Source organism: Salmo salar, chromosome ssa17, assembly GCF_905237065.1.
Source record: "Salmo salar chromosome ssa17, Ssal_v3.1, whole genome shotgun sequence".
Lineage (NCBI taxonomy): Eukaryota > Metazoa > Chordata > Actinopteri > Salmoniformes > Salmonidae > Salmo > Salmo salar.
In genome coordinates, this window is record NC_059458.1 from 82,489,981 (window position 1) to 82,505,903 (window position 15,923).

General features: G+C 51.6%; 1 protein-coding gene across 1 annotated transcript in view; it reads right to left on the reverse strand.

The window, feature by feature from the left end:
* The window catches only part of LOC106592969 (voltage-dependent L-type calcium channel subunit alpha-1C), a 649,914-nt gene that overhangs the window by 397,280 nt on the left and 236,711 nt on the right, over positions 1-15,923 (reverse strand). Inside the window, 1 exon segment of the mRNA XM_045700254.1 lies at positions 12,548-12,653. Coding sequence (XP_045556210.1) covers positions 12,548-12,653 — 106 coding nt within the window.

Here is a 15,923-nt window from a genome sequence, read left to right on the forward strand (position 1 = left end):
TCTGAAAGGACCACTACGTAGCACAGAGTAGTGGGATTAAATATTCATCTACCAAAGTGGATTTTCCTCCCTCAGCTGCAAAGCAGGAATAAAGTACAGATCCCTCTCCTCTCCTCCTGTACTCTCCTACTCCCCTCCCCTCTCTTCCTGTACTCTCCTACTCCCCTCCCCTCTCCTCCTGTACTCTCCTACTCCCATCCCCTCTCCTCCTGTACTCTCCTACTCCCCTCCCCTCTCCTCCTGTACTCTCCTACTCCCCTCCCCTCTCCTCCTGTACTCTCCTCCTGTCCTCTCCGATCCTACTCTCCTCCTGTACTCTCCTCCCCTCCCCTCACCTCCCCTCTCCGCTCCTACTCTCCTCCCCTGTCCTCCTGTACTCTCCTCCCCTCACCGCCCCTCTCCTCCTTTCTCTTCCTCCCATCTGCTTCTCTACTCTCCTCCCCTCTCCTCTACTCTCCTCACCTCCCCTCTCCTCCTCTCTCTTCCTCCCCTCTCCTTCTCTACTCTCCTCCCCTCCCCTCTCCTCTGCTCTCCTCCCCCTCTCCTCCTCACCTCTCCTCCTCCCTTCCCTCTCCTCTCCTTTACCCTGAGAGAGAGGGAGAGAGGGAAAGAGGGAGAGAGGGAGAGAGGAAGAGAGAGGGAGAGAGGTAGAGAGAGGGAGAGAGAGAGAGGGAGAGAGAGGGGGAGAGAGGGAGGTAGAAAGAGAGAGAGCAAGAGAGAGAGGGAGGTAGAAAGAGAGAGAGCGAGAGAGAGAACGAGAGAGGAAGAGAGAGGGAGAGAGGAAGAGAGAGGAAGAGAGAGGGAGAGAGAGGGAGGTAGAGAGAGAGAGGAAGAGAGAGAGAGAGAGAGAGAGAGAGAGAGAGAGAGAGAGAGAGAGAGAGAGAGAGAGAGAGAGAGAGAGAGGGAGGGGGAGACAATGTAATGGGATGAGAGCAGCCTTTCTGATGTCCATTTGTTGTCCTCTCTCTCCATCTTCCCTCCATCTCTCCCTCCTCTTTCTCTCTTCCGCTCCTACTCCCCAGCCTCTCCAGTCTCCCCAGTCTCCCCAGCCTCTCCAGTCTCTCCAGTCTCCCCAGCCTCTCCAGTCTCTCCAGTCTCCCCAGCCTCCCCAGTCTCTCCAGTCTCCCCAGCCTCCCCAGTCTCTCCAGTCTCCCCAGCCTCCCCAGTCTCTCCAGTCTCTCCAGTCTCTCCAGCCTCTCCAGTCTCTCCAGTCTCTCCAGTCTCCCCCGTCTCTCCAGTCTCCCCAGTCTCCCCAGCCTCCCCCGTCTCTCCAGTCTCTCCAGTCTCCCCAGTCTCCCCAGCCTCCCCAGTCTCCCCAGCCTCCCCCGTCTCTCCAGTCTCCCCAGTCTCCCCAGTCTCCCCAGTCTCTCTAGTCTCTCCAGTCTCCCCAGTCTCCCCAGTCTCTCTAGTCTCTCCAGTCTCTCCAGTCTCCCCCGTCTCTCCAGTCTCCCCAGTCTCCCCAGTCTCTCCAGTCTCTCCAGTCTCTCCAGTCTCCCCAGCCTCCCCAGTCTCCCCAGCCTCCCCCGTCTCTCCAGTCTCCCCAGTCTCCCCAGTCTCCCCAGTCTCTCCAGTCTCTCCCGTCTCCCCAGCCTCTCCAGTCTCTCCAGTCTCTCCAGCCTCTCCAGTCTCTCCAGTCTCTCCAGTCTCTTCAGTCTCTCCAGTCTCTCCAGTCTCTCCAGTCTCCCCAGCCTCTCCAGTCTCTCCAGTCTCCCCAGCCTCTCCAGTCTCTCCAGTCTCCCCAGCCTCCCCCGTCTCTCCAGTCTCCCCAGTCTCCCCAGTCTCTCCAGTCTCTCCAGTCTCTCCAGTCTCTCCAGCCTCCCCCGTCTCTCCAGTCTCCCCAGTCTCCCCAGTCTCTCTAGTCTCTCCAGTCTCTCCAGTCTCCCCAGTCTCTCCAGTCTCTCCAGTCTCCCCAGTCTCCCCAGTCTCTCCAGCCTCTCCAGTCTCTCCAGTCTCCCCAGCCTCCCCCGTCTCTCCAGTCTCCCCAGCCTCTCCAGTCTCTCCAGTCTCCCCAGCCTCCCCCGTCTCTCCAGTCTCCCCAGCCTCTCCAGTCTCTCCAGTCTCCCCAGCCTCCCCAGTCTCCCCAGCCTCCCCCGTCTCTCCAGTCTCCCCAGTCTCCCCAGTCTCTCTAGTCTCTCCAGTCTCTCCAGTCTCTCCAGCCTCCCCCGTCTCTCCAGTCTCCCCAGTCTCCCCAGTCTCTCCAGTCTCTCCAGTCTCCCCAGTCTCCCCAGCCTCCCCCGTCTCTCCAGTCTCCCCAGTCTCCCCAGTCTCTCTAGTCTCTCCAGTCTCCCCAGTCTCCCCAGTCTCTCTAGTCTCTCCAGTCTCTCCAGTCTCCCCCGTCTCTCCAGTCTCCCCAGTCTCCCCAGTCTCTCCAGTCTCTCCAGTCTCTCCAGTCTCCCCAGTCTCCCCAGCCTCCCCCGTCTCTCCAGTCTCCCCAGTCTCCCCAGTCTCTCCAGTCTCTCCAGTCTCTCCAGTCTCTCCAGCCTCTCCAGTCTCTCCAGTCTCTCCAGTCTCCCCCGTCTCTCCAGTCTCCCCAGTCTCCCCAGCCTCCCCCGTCTCTCCAGTCTCCCCAGTCTCCCCAGTCTCCCCAGTCTCCCCAGCCTCCCCCGTCTCTCCAGTCTCTCCAGTCTCTCCAGTCTCCCCAGCCTCCCCAGTCTCCCCAGCCTCTCCAGTCTCCCCAGCCTCCCCCGTCTCTCCAGTCTCCCCAGTCTCCCCAGTCTCCCCAGTCTCTCTAGTCTCTCCAGTCTCCCCAGTCTCCCCAGTCTCCCTAGTCTCTCCAGTCTCTCCAGTCTCCCCCGTCTCTCCAGTCTCCCCAGTCTCCCCAGTCTCCCCAGTCTCTCCAGTCTCCCCAGTCTCCCCAGTCTCCCCAGCCTCCCCCCGTCTCTCCAGTCTCCCCAGTCTCCCCAGTCTCTCCAGTCTCTCCAGTCTCTCCAGTCTCTCCAGCCTCCCCCGTCTCTCCAGTCTCCCCAGTCTCCCCAGTCTCTCTAGTCTCTCCAGTCTCTCCAGTCTCCCCAGTCCCTTCAGTCTCTCCAGTTTCCTCAGTCTCTTCAGTCTCTCCAGCCTCTCCAGCCTCCCCAGTCTCTCCAGTTTCCTCAGTCTCTTCAGTCTCTCCAGTCTCTCCAGTCTCTCCAGTCTCTCCAGCCTCCCCCGTCTCTCCAGTCTCCCCAGTCTCCCCAGTCTCTCTAGTCTCTCCAGTCTCTCCAGTCTCCCCAGTCTCTCCAGTCTCTCCAGTCTCCCCAGTCTCCCCAGTCTCTCCAGCCTCTCCAGTCTCCCCAGTCTCCCCAGTCTCCCCAGTCTCTCCAGTCTCTCCAGTCTCCCCAGTCTCCCCAGTCTCTCTAGTCTCTCCAGTCTCCCCAGTCTCTCCAGTCTCTCCAGTCTCCCCAGTCTCCCCAGTCTCTCCAGCCTCTCCAGTCTCTCCAGTCTCCCCAGCCTCCCCCGTCTCTCCAGTCTCCCCAGCCTCTCCAGTCTCTCCAGTCTCCCCAGCCTCCCCCGTCTCTCCAGTCTCCCCAGCCTCTCCAGTCTCTCCAGTCTCCCCAGCCTCCCCAGTCTCCCCAGCCTCCCCCGTCTCTCCAGTCTCCCCAGTCTCCCCAGTCTCTCTAGTCTCTCCAGTCTCTCCAGTCTCCCCAGCCTCCCCCGTCTCTCCAGTCTCCCCAGTCTCCCCAGTCTCTCCAGTCTCTCCAGCCTCCCCCGTCTCTCCAGTCTCCCCAGTCTCCCCAGTCTCTCTAGTCTCTCCAGTCTCCCCAGTCTCCCCAGTCTCTCTAGTCTCTCCAGTCTCTCCAGTCTCCCCCGTCTCTCCAGTCTCCCCAGTCTCCCCAGTCTCTCCAGTCTCTCCAGTCTCTCCAGTCTCCCCAGCCTCCCCAGTCTCCCCCAGCCTCCCCCGTCTCTCCAGTCTCCCCAGTCTCCCCAGTCTCCCCAGTCTCCCCAGTCTCCCCAGTCTCCCCAGTCTCTCCAGTCTCTCCAGCCTCTCCAGTCTCTCCAGTCTCTCCAGTCTCCCCAGTCTCCCCAGTCTCTCCAGTCTCTCCAGTCTCTCCAGTCTCTCCAGTCTCCCCCGTCTCTCCAGTCTCCCCAGTCTCCCCAGCCTCCCCCGTCTCTCCAGTCTCTCCAGTCTCTCCAGTCTCCCCAGCCTCCCCAGTCTCCCCAGCCTCCCCAGTCTCCCCAGCCTCCCCCGTCTCTCCAGTCTCCCCAGTCTCTCTAGTCTCTCCAGTCTCCCCAGTCTCCCCAGTCTCTCTAGTCTCCCCAGTCTCTCCAGTCTCCCCCGTCTCTCCAGTCTCCCCAGTCTCCCCAGTCTCTCCAGTCTCTCCAGTCTCTCCAGTCTCCCCAGCCTCCCCAGTCTCCCCAGCCTCCCCCGTCTCTCCAGTCTCCCCAGTCTCCCCAGTCTCCCCAGTCTCTCCAGTCTCTCCAGTCTCTCCAGCCTCTCCAGTCTCCCCAGTCTCTCCAGTCTCCCCAGTCTCTCCAGTCTCTCCAGTCTCTCCAGTCTCCCCAGCCTCCCCAGTCTCCCCAGCCTCCCCCGTCTCTCCAGTCTCCCCAGTCTCTCCAGTCTCCCCAGTCTCTCCAGTCTCTCCAGTCTCCCCAGTCTCCCCAGTCTCTCCAGCCTCTCCAGTCTCTCCAGTCTCCCCAGCCTCCCCCGTCTCTCCAGTCTCCCCAGCCTCTCCAGTCTCTCCAGTCTCCCCAGCCTCCCCCGTCTCTCCAGTCTCCCCAGCCTCTCCAGTCTCTCCAGTCTCCCCAGCCTCCCCAGTCTCCCCAGCCTCCCCCGTCTCTCCAGTCTCCCCAGTCTCCCCAGTCTCTCTAGTCTCTCCAGTCTCTCCAGTCTCTCCAGCCTCCCCCGTCTCTCCAGTCTCCCCAGTCTCCCCAGTCTCTCCAGTCTCTCCAGCCTCCCCCGTCTCTCCAGTCTCCCCAGTCTCCCCAGTCTCTCTAGTCTCTCCAGTCTCCCCAGTCTCCCCAGTCTCTCTAGTCTCTCCAGTCTCTCCAGTCTCCCCCGTCTCTCCAGTCTCCCCAGTCTCCCCAGTCTCTCCAGTCTCTCCAGTCTCTCCAGTCTCCCCAGCCTCCCCAGTCTCCCCAGCCTCCCCCGTCTCTCCAGTCTCCCCAGTCTCCCCAGTCTCCCCAGTCTCCCCAGTCTCTCCAGTCTCCCCAGTCTCTCCAGTCTCTCCAGTCTCTCCAGCCTCTCCAGTCTCTCCAGTCTCTCCAGTCTCCCCAGTCTCCCCAGTCTCTCCAGTCTCTCCAGTCTCTCCAGTCTCTCCAGTCTCCCCCGTCTCTCCAGTCTCCCCAGTCTCCCCAGCCTCCCCCGTCTCTCCAGTCTCTCCAGTCTCCCCAGTCTCCCCAGTCTCCCCAGTCTCCCCAGCCTCCCCCGTCTCTCCAGTCTCTCCAGTCTCTCCAGTCTCCCCAGCCTCCCCAGTCTCCCCAGCCTCCCCAGTCTCCCCAGCCTCCCCGTCTCTCCAGTCTCCCCAGTCTCTCTAGTCTCTCCAGTCTCCCCAGTCTCCCCAGTCTCTCTAGTCTCTCCAGTCTCTCCAGTCTCCCCCGTCTCTCCAGTCTCCCCAGTCTCCCCAGTCTCTCCAGTCTCTCCAGTCTCTCCAGTCTCCCCAGCCTCCCCAGTCTCCCCAGCCTCCCCCGTCTCTCCAGTCTCCCCAGTCTCCCCAGTCTCCCCAGTCTCTCCAGTCTCTCCAGTCTCTCCAGCCTCTCCAGTCTCCCCAGTCTCTCCAGTCTCCCCAGTCTCTCCAGTCTCTCCAGTCTCTCCAGTCTCCCCAGCCTCCCCAGTCTCCCCAGCCTCCCCCGTCTCTCCAGTCTCCCCAGTCTCCCCAGTCTCCCCAGTCTCTCCAGTCTCTCCAGCCTCTCCAGTCTCCCCAGTCTCCCCAGTCTCCCCAGCCTCTCCAGTCTCTCCAGGCTCTCCAGTCTCCCCAGCCTCTCCAGTCTCTCCAGTCTCCCCAGCCTCTCCAGTCTCCCCAGTCTCCCCGTCTCCCCAGCCTCTCCAGTCTCTCCAGGCTCTCCAGTCTCCCCAGCCTCTCCAGTCTCTCCAGTCTCTCCAGCCTCTCCAGTCTCCCCAGTCTCTCCAGTCTCCCCAGTCTCTCCAGTCTCTCCAGTCTCTCCAGTCTCCCCAGTCTCTCCAGTCTCTCCAGCCTCCCCCGTCTCTCCAGTCTCCCCAGTCTCCCCAGTCTCTCTAGTCTCTCCAGTCTCTCCAGTCTCCCCAGTCCCTTCAGTCTCTCCAGTTTCCTCAGTCTCTTCAGTCTCTCCAGCCTCTCCAGCCTCCCCAGTCTCTCCAGTTTCCTCAGTCTCTCCAGTCTCCCCAGTCTCTCCAGCCTCCCCAGTCTCCCCAGTCTCTCCAGTCTCTCCAGTCTCCCCAGTCTCTCCAGCCTCCCCAGTCTCCCCAGTCCCTTCAGTCTCTCCAGTTTCCTCAGTCTCCCCAGTCTCTTCAGTCTCCCCTTTGTAACCACTGCTGTCCTGCTGGCACTTTGTTCTCCCTTCACATGCGTGTTGTGAAGTGTAGTGTAATGTGGACATGGAACATGATGGTAGACTGTGCAGACTGCAGGAGATCATGGTCAGGTTGTCTCTCTGGTATTCATAGTGTGTCCTGTGGTTGTCAGGTAGTACGCCAGAGAGAGAGAGAGGGAGAGAGGGAGAAGAGAGAGAGAGGGAGGAGAGAGAGGGAGGAGAGAGAGAGAGAGGGAGAAGAGAAAGAGAGAGAGAGATCACAGCCAAGAATTGATTATATTTTCCGGTTCACAAGAAAATGGCTCCAGCCTGAAATCTGTTGTGACAAATTTGTGTTGGCCCACAGGTTGTGCTTTTTCAAAACCAGGAACAATTAGCTAGCCACACATTATGCAGTCACAGACTACAGAGAGACAGAGAGAGACAGAGAGAGAGAGAGAGAGAGAGAGAGAGAGAGAGAGAGAGAGAGAGAGAGAGAGAGAGAGAGAGAGAGAGAGAGAGAGAGAGAGAGAGAGAGACAGAGAGAGAGAGGAGAAATAGGGAGATGATGAGTCCATGTCAATCTCCAGCTCTGACAGACAGACAGACAGACAGACAGACAGACAGACAGACAGACAGACAGACAGACAGACAGACAGACAGACAGACAGACAGACAGACAGACAGACAGACAGACAGACAGACAGACAGAAAAAACAGACAGACAGACAGGCAGATATACTGTACATGCAAACAGACAGGCAGACAGACAAACAGACAAGCTTTATCTTACCTCAGAGGATTAGTGTCCAACACTTCTAATGTAGACGGATAACAGCCACCTGACAGACTTTAGAAGACGTTTTAAAAGAATAAACTACACGTTTGCATTTCCTGCTGAGCAGTAAAATTCTCAGCAACAAAGGAATGATCAAATTAAGATCCTACATCTGTAGATATGTGACCTTCTCCTGGTTAGTAGTTCTACATTAACCATTCTCCTGGCTAGTAGTTCTACATTAACCATTCTCCTGGCTAGTAGTTCTACATTAACCATTCTCCTGGCTAGTAGTTCTACATTAACCATTCTCCTGGCTAGTAGTTCTACATTAACCATTCTCCTGGCTAGTAGTTCTACATTAACCATTCTCCTGACTAGTAGTTCTACATTAACCATTCTCCTGGCTAGTAGTTCTACATTAACCATTCTCCTGGCTAGTAGTTCTACATTAACAATTCTCCTGGTTAGTAGTTCTACATTAACCATTCTCCTGGCTAGTAGTTCTACATTAACCATTCTCCTGGCTAGTAGTTCTACATTAACCATTCTCCTGGCTAGGTGTTCTACATTAACCATTCTCCTGACTAGTAGTTCTACATTAACCATTCTCCTGGCTAGTAGTTCTACATTAACCATTCTCCTGGCTAGTTCTACATTAACCATTCTCCTGGCTAGTAGTTCTACATTAACCATTCTCCTGGCTAGTAGTTCTACATTAACCATTCTCCTGGCTAGTAGTTCTACATTAACCATTCTCCTGGTTAGTAGTTCTACATTAACAATTCTCCTGGCTAGTAGTTCTACATTAACAATTCTCCTGACTAGTAGTTCTACATGAACCATTCTCCTGGCTAGTAGTTCTACATTAACCATTCTCCTGGCTAGTAGTTCTACATTAACCATTCTCCTGGCTAGTAGTTCTACATGAACCATTCTCCTGGCTAGTAGTTCTACATGAACCATTCTCCTGGCTAGTAGTTCTACATTAACCATTCTCCTGGCTAGGTGTTCTACATTAACAATTCTCCTGGCTAGTAGTTCTACATTAACCATTCTCCTGGCTAGTAGTTCTACATTAACCATTCTCCTGGCTAGTTCTACATTAACCATTCTCCTGGCTAGTAGTTCTACATTAACCATTCTCCTGGCTAGTAGTTCTACATTAACCATTCTCCTGGCTAGTAGTTCTACATTAACCATTCTCCTGGCTAGTAGTTCTACATTAACCATTCTCCTGGCTAGTAGTTCTACATTAACCATTCTCCTGGCTAGTAGTTCTACATTAACCATTCTCCTGGTTAGTAGTTCTACATTAACCATTCTCCTGGCTAGTAGTTCTACATTAACCATTCTCCTGGCTAGAAGTTCTACATTAACCATTCTCCTGGCTAGTAGTTCTACATGAACCATTCTCCTGGCTAGTAGTTCTACATGAACCATTCTCCTGGCTAGTAGTTCTACATGAACCATTCTCCTGACTAGTAGTTCTACATTAACCATTCTCCTGGCTAGTAGTTCTACATTAACCATTCTCCTGGCTAGTTCTACATTAACCATTCTCCTGGCTAGTAGTTCTACATTAACCATTCTGCTTCATAACCATTCTCCTGGCTAGGTAGTTCTACATGAACCATTCTCCTGGCTAGTAGTTCTACATGAACCATTCTCCTGGCTAGTAGCTCTACATTAACCATTCTCCTGGCTAGTAGTTCTACATTAACCATTCTCCTGGCTAGTAGTTCTACATTAACCATTCTCCTGGCTAGGTGTTCTACATTAACCATTCTCCTGGCTAGTAGTTCTACATTAACCATTCTCCTGGCTAGTAGTTCTACATTAACCATTCTCCTGGCTAGTAGTTCTACATTAACCATTCTCCTGGCTAGTTGTTCTACATTAACCATTCTCCTGGCTAGTAGTTCTACATTAACCATTCTCCTGGCTAGTAGTTCTACATTAACCATTCTCCTGGCTAGTAGTTCTACATTAACCATTCTCCTGGCTAGTAGTTCTACATTAACCATTCTCCTGGCTAGTAGTTCTACATTAACCATTCTCCTGGCTAGTAGTTCTACATGAACCATTCTCCTGGCTAGTAGTTCTACATGAACCATTCTCCTGGCTAGTAGCTCTACATTAACCATTCTCCTGGCTAGTTCTACATTAACCATTCTCCTGGCAAGTAGTTCTACATTAACCATTCTCCTGGCTAGTAGTTCTACATTAACCATTCTCCTGGCTAGTTCTACATTAACCATTCTCCTGGCTAGTAGTTCTACATTAACCATTCTCCTGGCTAGGTGTTCTACATTAACCATTCTCCTGGCTACTAGTTCTACATTAACCATTCTCCTGGCTAGTAGTTCTACATTAACCATTCTCCTGGCTAGTAGTTCTACATTAACCATTCTCCTGGCTAGTAGTTCTACATTAACCATTCTCCTGGCTAGTAGTTCTACATTAACCATTCTCCTGGCTAGTTCTACATTAACCATTCTCCTGGCTAGTAGTTCTACATTAACCATTCTCCTGGCTAGTAGTTCTACATTAACCATTCTCCTGGCTAGTAGTTCTACATTAACCATTCTCCTGGCTAGTAGTTCTACATTAACCATTCTCCTGGCTAGTAGTTCTACATTAACCATTCTCCTGGCTAGTAGTTCTACATTAACCATTATCCTGGCTAGTTCTACATTAACCATTCTCCTGGCTAGTAGTTCTACATTAACCATTCTCCTGGCTAGTAGTTCTACATTAACCATTCTCCTGGCTAGTAGTTGTACATTAACCATTCTCCTGGCTAGTAGTTCTACATTAACCATTCTCCTGGCTACTAGTTCTACATTAACCATTCTCCTGGCTAGGTGTTCTACATGAACCATTCTCCTAGCTAGTAGTTCTACATTAACCATTCTCCTGGCTAGTAGTTCTACATTAACCATTCTCCTGGCTAGTAGTTCTACATTAACCATTCTCCTGGCTAGTAGTTCTACATTAACCATTCTCCTGGCTAGTTCTACATTAACCATTCTCCTGGCTAGTAGTTCTACATTAACCATTCTCCTGGCTAGTTCTACATTAACCATTCTCCTGGCTAGTAGTTCTACATTAACCATTCTCCTGGCTAGTAGTTCTACATTAACCATTCTCCTGGTGATCCAACTGGTCCTTATGGATGATACTGACAAGCATGTCTTACCATGAACCATTTTCATTGGTAACTCTAATGAAGATAAATAGTATGGAAATGTGGTCTGTTTTAAACACAACCTGTCTGTATCACCATGTATATTAATATCCCATGGTCCAACAAAACATGACCTGTCTGTCTCCACCACACAGCATCCATCAAAACATATCAAGTCATTCCATATTAACTTCACACAGCCAGCAGTTACAGTCTCAACCACACCCAGTAACATACAGGAGGACCAGGTCACCGCACAGCCAGCAGTTACAGTCTCAACCACACGCAGTAACGTACAGGAGGACCAGGTCACCGCACAGCCAGCAGTTACAGTCTCAACCACACGCAGTAACGTACAGGAGGACCAGGTCACCGCACAGCCAGCAGTTACAGTCTCAACCACACGCAGTAACATACAGGAGGACCAGGTCACACATTAATCAAAGGGACCAGGTCACCACACAGCCAGCAGTTACAGTCTCAACCACACGCAGTAACGTACAGGAGGACCAGGTCACCACACAGCCAGCAGTTACAGTCTCAACCACACGCAGTAACATACAGGAGGACCAGGTCACCACACAGCCAGCAGTTACAGTCTCAACACACGCAGTAACATACAGGAGGACCAGGTCACCACACAGCCAGCAGTTACAGTCTCAACCACACCCAGTAACATACAGGAGGACCAGGTCAGCACATTTTCTTTACTAGACAAGCCAGCCAAACCTGGACGACGCTGGGCAAATTGTGCACCATCCTATGAGACTCCCAATCACGGCAAGATGTGATGCAGCCTGGATTCGAACCAGGGTCTGTAGTGACACCTCTAGCACTGAGATGCAGTGACCTAGACCACTGCACCACTCGGGAGCCCCACATTCCCTCCATTCACTCTACACAAATACCATTTACACACTCAAAAACCATTTACACACTCAAACACCATGTACACACTCAACACCATTTACACACTCAAACACCATGTACACACTCAAACACCATTTACACACTCAAACACCATGTACACACTCAAACACCATTTACACACTCAAACACCATTTACACACTCAACACCATTTACACACTCAAACACCATGTACACACTCAAACACCATTTACACACTCAACACCATTCACTCTACACAAACACCATTTACACACTCAAACACCATTTACACACTCAAACACCATTTACACGCTCAAACACCATTTACACACTCAAAAACCATTTACACACTCAACACCATTTACACACTCAAACACCATGTACACACTCAAACACCATTTACACACTCAACACCATTCACTCTACACAAACACCATTTACACACTCAAACACCATTTACACGCTCAAACACCATTTACACACTCAAACACCATGTACACACACAAACACCATTTACACACTCAAACACCATTTACACACTCAAACACCATGTACACACACAAACACCATTTACACACTCAAACACCATGTACACACACAAACACCATTTACACACTCAAACACCATTTACACACTCAACACCATTTACACACTCAAACACCATGTACACACTCAAACACCATTTACACACTCAAACACCATTTACACACTCAAACACCATTTACACGCTCAAACACCATTTACACACTCAAAAACCATTTACACACTCAACACCATTTACACACTCAAACACCATGTACACACTCAAACACCATTTACACACTCAACACCATTCACTCTACACAAACACCATTTACACACTCAAACACCATTTACACGCTCAAACACCATTTACACACTCAAACACCATGTACACACACAAACACCATTTACACACTCAAACACCATTTACACACTCAACACCATTTACACACTCAAACACCATGTACACACTCAAACACCATTTACACACTCAAACACCATGTACACACTCAAACACCAACACCATTTACACACTCAAACACCAACACATACAGTATGTACCATACAGAAGTCCCAAGTCAACATCTTAGCTGCACTCCACATAACGTAAATGTAAATGTCACCAAAACACAAAAGGGAGGATGGTGATACAGGTATCATGACAACTCAACCCCCCCACACAGCCACCTGGTACCTCCAGTCAAACAGAGCATAATAACCATAGCAACATGACATAAGAGCCTGTGTCAGATCAGGTGTGACTTACCAGGTTTGAGTTGGTGGCGTTGGAGTCGTCCTCTGGGAAGGGGATGTAGACAGCTAAGGCCACGCAGTTCGCAAATATAGTCATCAAAATGATGATTTCAAACGGTCTGGAAGAGCTGGAGTTAAGGAAGGAAGCTGGAGATCAGATGACAGAGAAAGATGCATCCCAAATGGCACCCTATTCCCTATATAGTTCTCTACTATTCCCTATATAGTGCCCTACTATTCCCTATATAGTGCCAGACTATTCCCTATATAGTGCCCTACTATTCCCTATATAGTGCCCTACTATTCCCTATATAGTGCCATACTATTCCCTAAATAGTGCCATACTATTCCCTATATAGTGCCAGACTATTCCCTATATAGTGCCCTACTATTCCCTATATAGTGCCCTACTATTCCCTATATAGTGCCCTACTATTCCCTATATAGTGCCCTACTATTCCCTGTATAGTGCCCTACTATTCCCTATATAGTGCCCTACTATTCCCTATATAGTGACCTACTATTCCCTATATAGTGCCCTACTATTCCCTATATAGTGCCCTACTATTCCCTATATAGTGCCCTACTATTCCCTATATAGTGCACTACTATTCCCTATATAATGCCCTACTATTCCCTATATAGTGCCCTACTATTCCCTATATAGTGACATACTATTCCCTGTATAGTGCCCTACTATTCCCTATATAGTGCCCTACTATTCCCTATATAGTGCCCTACTATTCCCTATATAGTGCCCTACTATTCCCTATATAGTGCCCTACTATTCCCTATATAGTGCCATTCTATTCCCTATATAGTGCCCTACTATTCCCTATATAGTGCCAGACTATTCCCTATATAGTGCCCTACTATTCCCTATATAGTGCCCTACTATTCCCTATATAGTGCCCTACTATTCCCTATATAGTGCCCTACTATTCCCTATATAGTGCCATACTATTCCCTATATAGTGCCCTACTATTCCCTATATAGTGCCAGACTATTCCCTATATAGTGCCCTACTATTCCCTATATAGTGCCCTACTATTCCCTATATAGTGCCCTACTATTCCCTATATAGTGCCCTACTATTCCCTATATAGTGCCCTACTATTGGAAGACGAGAACAGACGGAGAACATCGAGTGACAATAACTAAAATACATAAAGACCTGTCAGCTATGTTTTAACATCAGTGACACGTAAACACGACCTTTTGACCTCTTAATGGAGTGTGTGTTCGGTGTGTGTGTGTGTGTGTCCCACTCTCTCTCTCTGGGCTTGTCCTAATATGGAGGTTGTTACACGGGTCAGTCGCGTGGACGACAGAAAACAGAGGAGGGAGAACCAAGACGGAACCAAGAGAAACAGATTATTATTTTATTTGGGATGGTGCTTGAGAAGGAACCTCATTTGATATCTCTTTCTCTCTCTCTCTCTCTCTCTCTCTCTCTCTCTCTCTCTCTCTCTCTCTCTCTCTCTCTCTCTCTCTTTCCATCTTTATCTCTGCTTTTCCCACTTGAAAACAGGGAGAAGGGAGGATGTGAGTGTCTGTGCAGAGCTGAAAGAGGAGAGAAACCTGGCTTCCATCACCACAATTACCCACTACCACCATCACCCCTCCTCCTCCCCTGTCCTCCCTCCCTCTCTCTACGTCCCTCTCCCCTCCTCCTCCCCTGTCCTCCCTCCCTCTCTCTACGTCCCTCTCCCCTCCTCCTCCCCTGTCCTCCCTCCCTCTCTCTACGTCCCTCTCCCCTCCTCCTCCCCTGTCCTCCCTCCCTCTCTCTACGTCCCTCTCCCCTCCTCCTCCCCTGTCCTCCCTCCCTCTCTCTACGTCCCTCTCCCCTCCTCCTCCCCTGTCCTCCCTCCCTCTCTCTATGTCCCTCTCCCCTCCTCCACTACTGTCCTCCCTCCCTCTCTCTACGTCCCTCTCCCCTCCTCCACTACTGTCCTACCTCCCTGCCTGTCATCCCCTCTCTCTCTCTCTCTCTCTCTCTCTACCTACTCTCTCCCTCCTCCCCTCTCCTCCCTCTCTACCTTCCTCCCTCCATCCCTCTTTTCCTCCCTCCCTAACCTGTCCCAGCCAGGTCAGAAGACTTCTCTCCTGACAACTACAATGTCCCACATGGCACCTTATTCCCCACATGGCACCTTATTCCCTTGGTCTGTAGTCAGAAGTAGTGCACTACCGTTACCTAGGGAACATGAGAACATTTAGGACGTGGTGTTAGTTTGTCTGGCCTGGCCAGGAGGATGTGGTGTCAGTTTGTCTGGCCTGGTCAGGAGGACGTGGTGTCAGTTTGTCTGGCCTGGCCAGGAGGATGTGGTGTCAGTTTGTCTGGCCTGGTCAGGAGGACGTGGTGTCAGTTTGTCTGGCCTGGTCAGGAGGACGTGGTGTCAGTTTGTCTGGCCTGGCCAGGAGGATGTGGTGTCAGTTTGTCTGGCCTGGTCAGGAGGACGTGGTGTCAGTTTGTCTGGCCTGGCCAGGAGGACGTAGTGTCAGTTTGTCTGGCCTGGCCAGGAGGACGTGGTGTCAGTTTGTCTGGCCTGGTCAGGAGGACGTGGTGTCAGTTTGTCTGGCCTGGCCAGGAGGACGTGGTGTCAGTTTGTCTGGCCTGGCCAGGAGGACGTGGTGTCAGTTTGTCTGGCCTGGCCAGGAGGACGTGGTGTCAGTTTGTCTGGTCTGGCCAGGAGGATGTGGTGTCAGTTTGTCTGGCCTGGCCAGGAGGATGTGGTGTCAGTTTGTCTGGCCTGGCCAGGAGGACGTGGTGTCAGTTTGTCTGGCCTGGTCAGGAGGACGTGGTGTCAGTTTGTCTGGCCTGGTCAGGAGGACGTGGTGTCAGTTTGTCTGGCCTGGTCAGGAGGGGGATGATTGCTTATCTTGCAACAACGTCAGCTCCAAATCAAATTACATTTTAATTTATTTCTGTTTCTACAGATAAATGATCTCAATGACAACCATTTGATTTGTTGTCCTCCTTTCACTGTGAGAGGTCTTTGAGTCAGAGACCAGGGTCAGATCTAGGATCAGTCTTTCCTTTTTAATCATAATAAATAGGATTATATGGACAGGGGGACCTGATTGTAGATCAGCAGCATTCCTAATCTGAGACTCTTTTTTGGGGGCTGGGTGGAGTTTTGTGGTTCTGGCTAGCAGTGCTCTGTGATACTCTCTCTCTCCATGTCAAACACAGTGAGGAACTGTGTGCATGCGTGTTAGTGTGTGTCTCTGTGTGTGTTTGTGTATGTTGCGTTCAGCCTTAAACTGAAAAATCCCCACATGAGAAATGACATGGCCACAAAACGAAAGCAGCCTGGTTAGATAAACAGTTCTTAATCAAACCTGGGACAGTCAGTGAGAACACCAAAATAAACTTCTGCAGGGT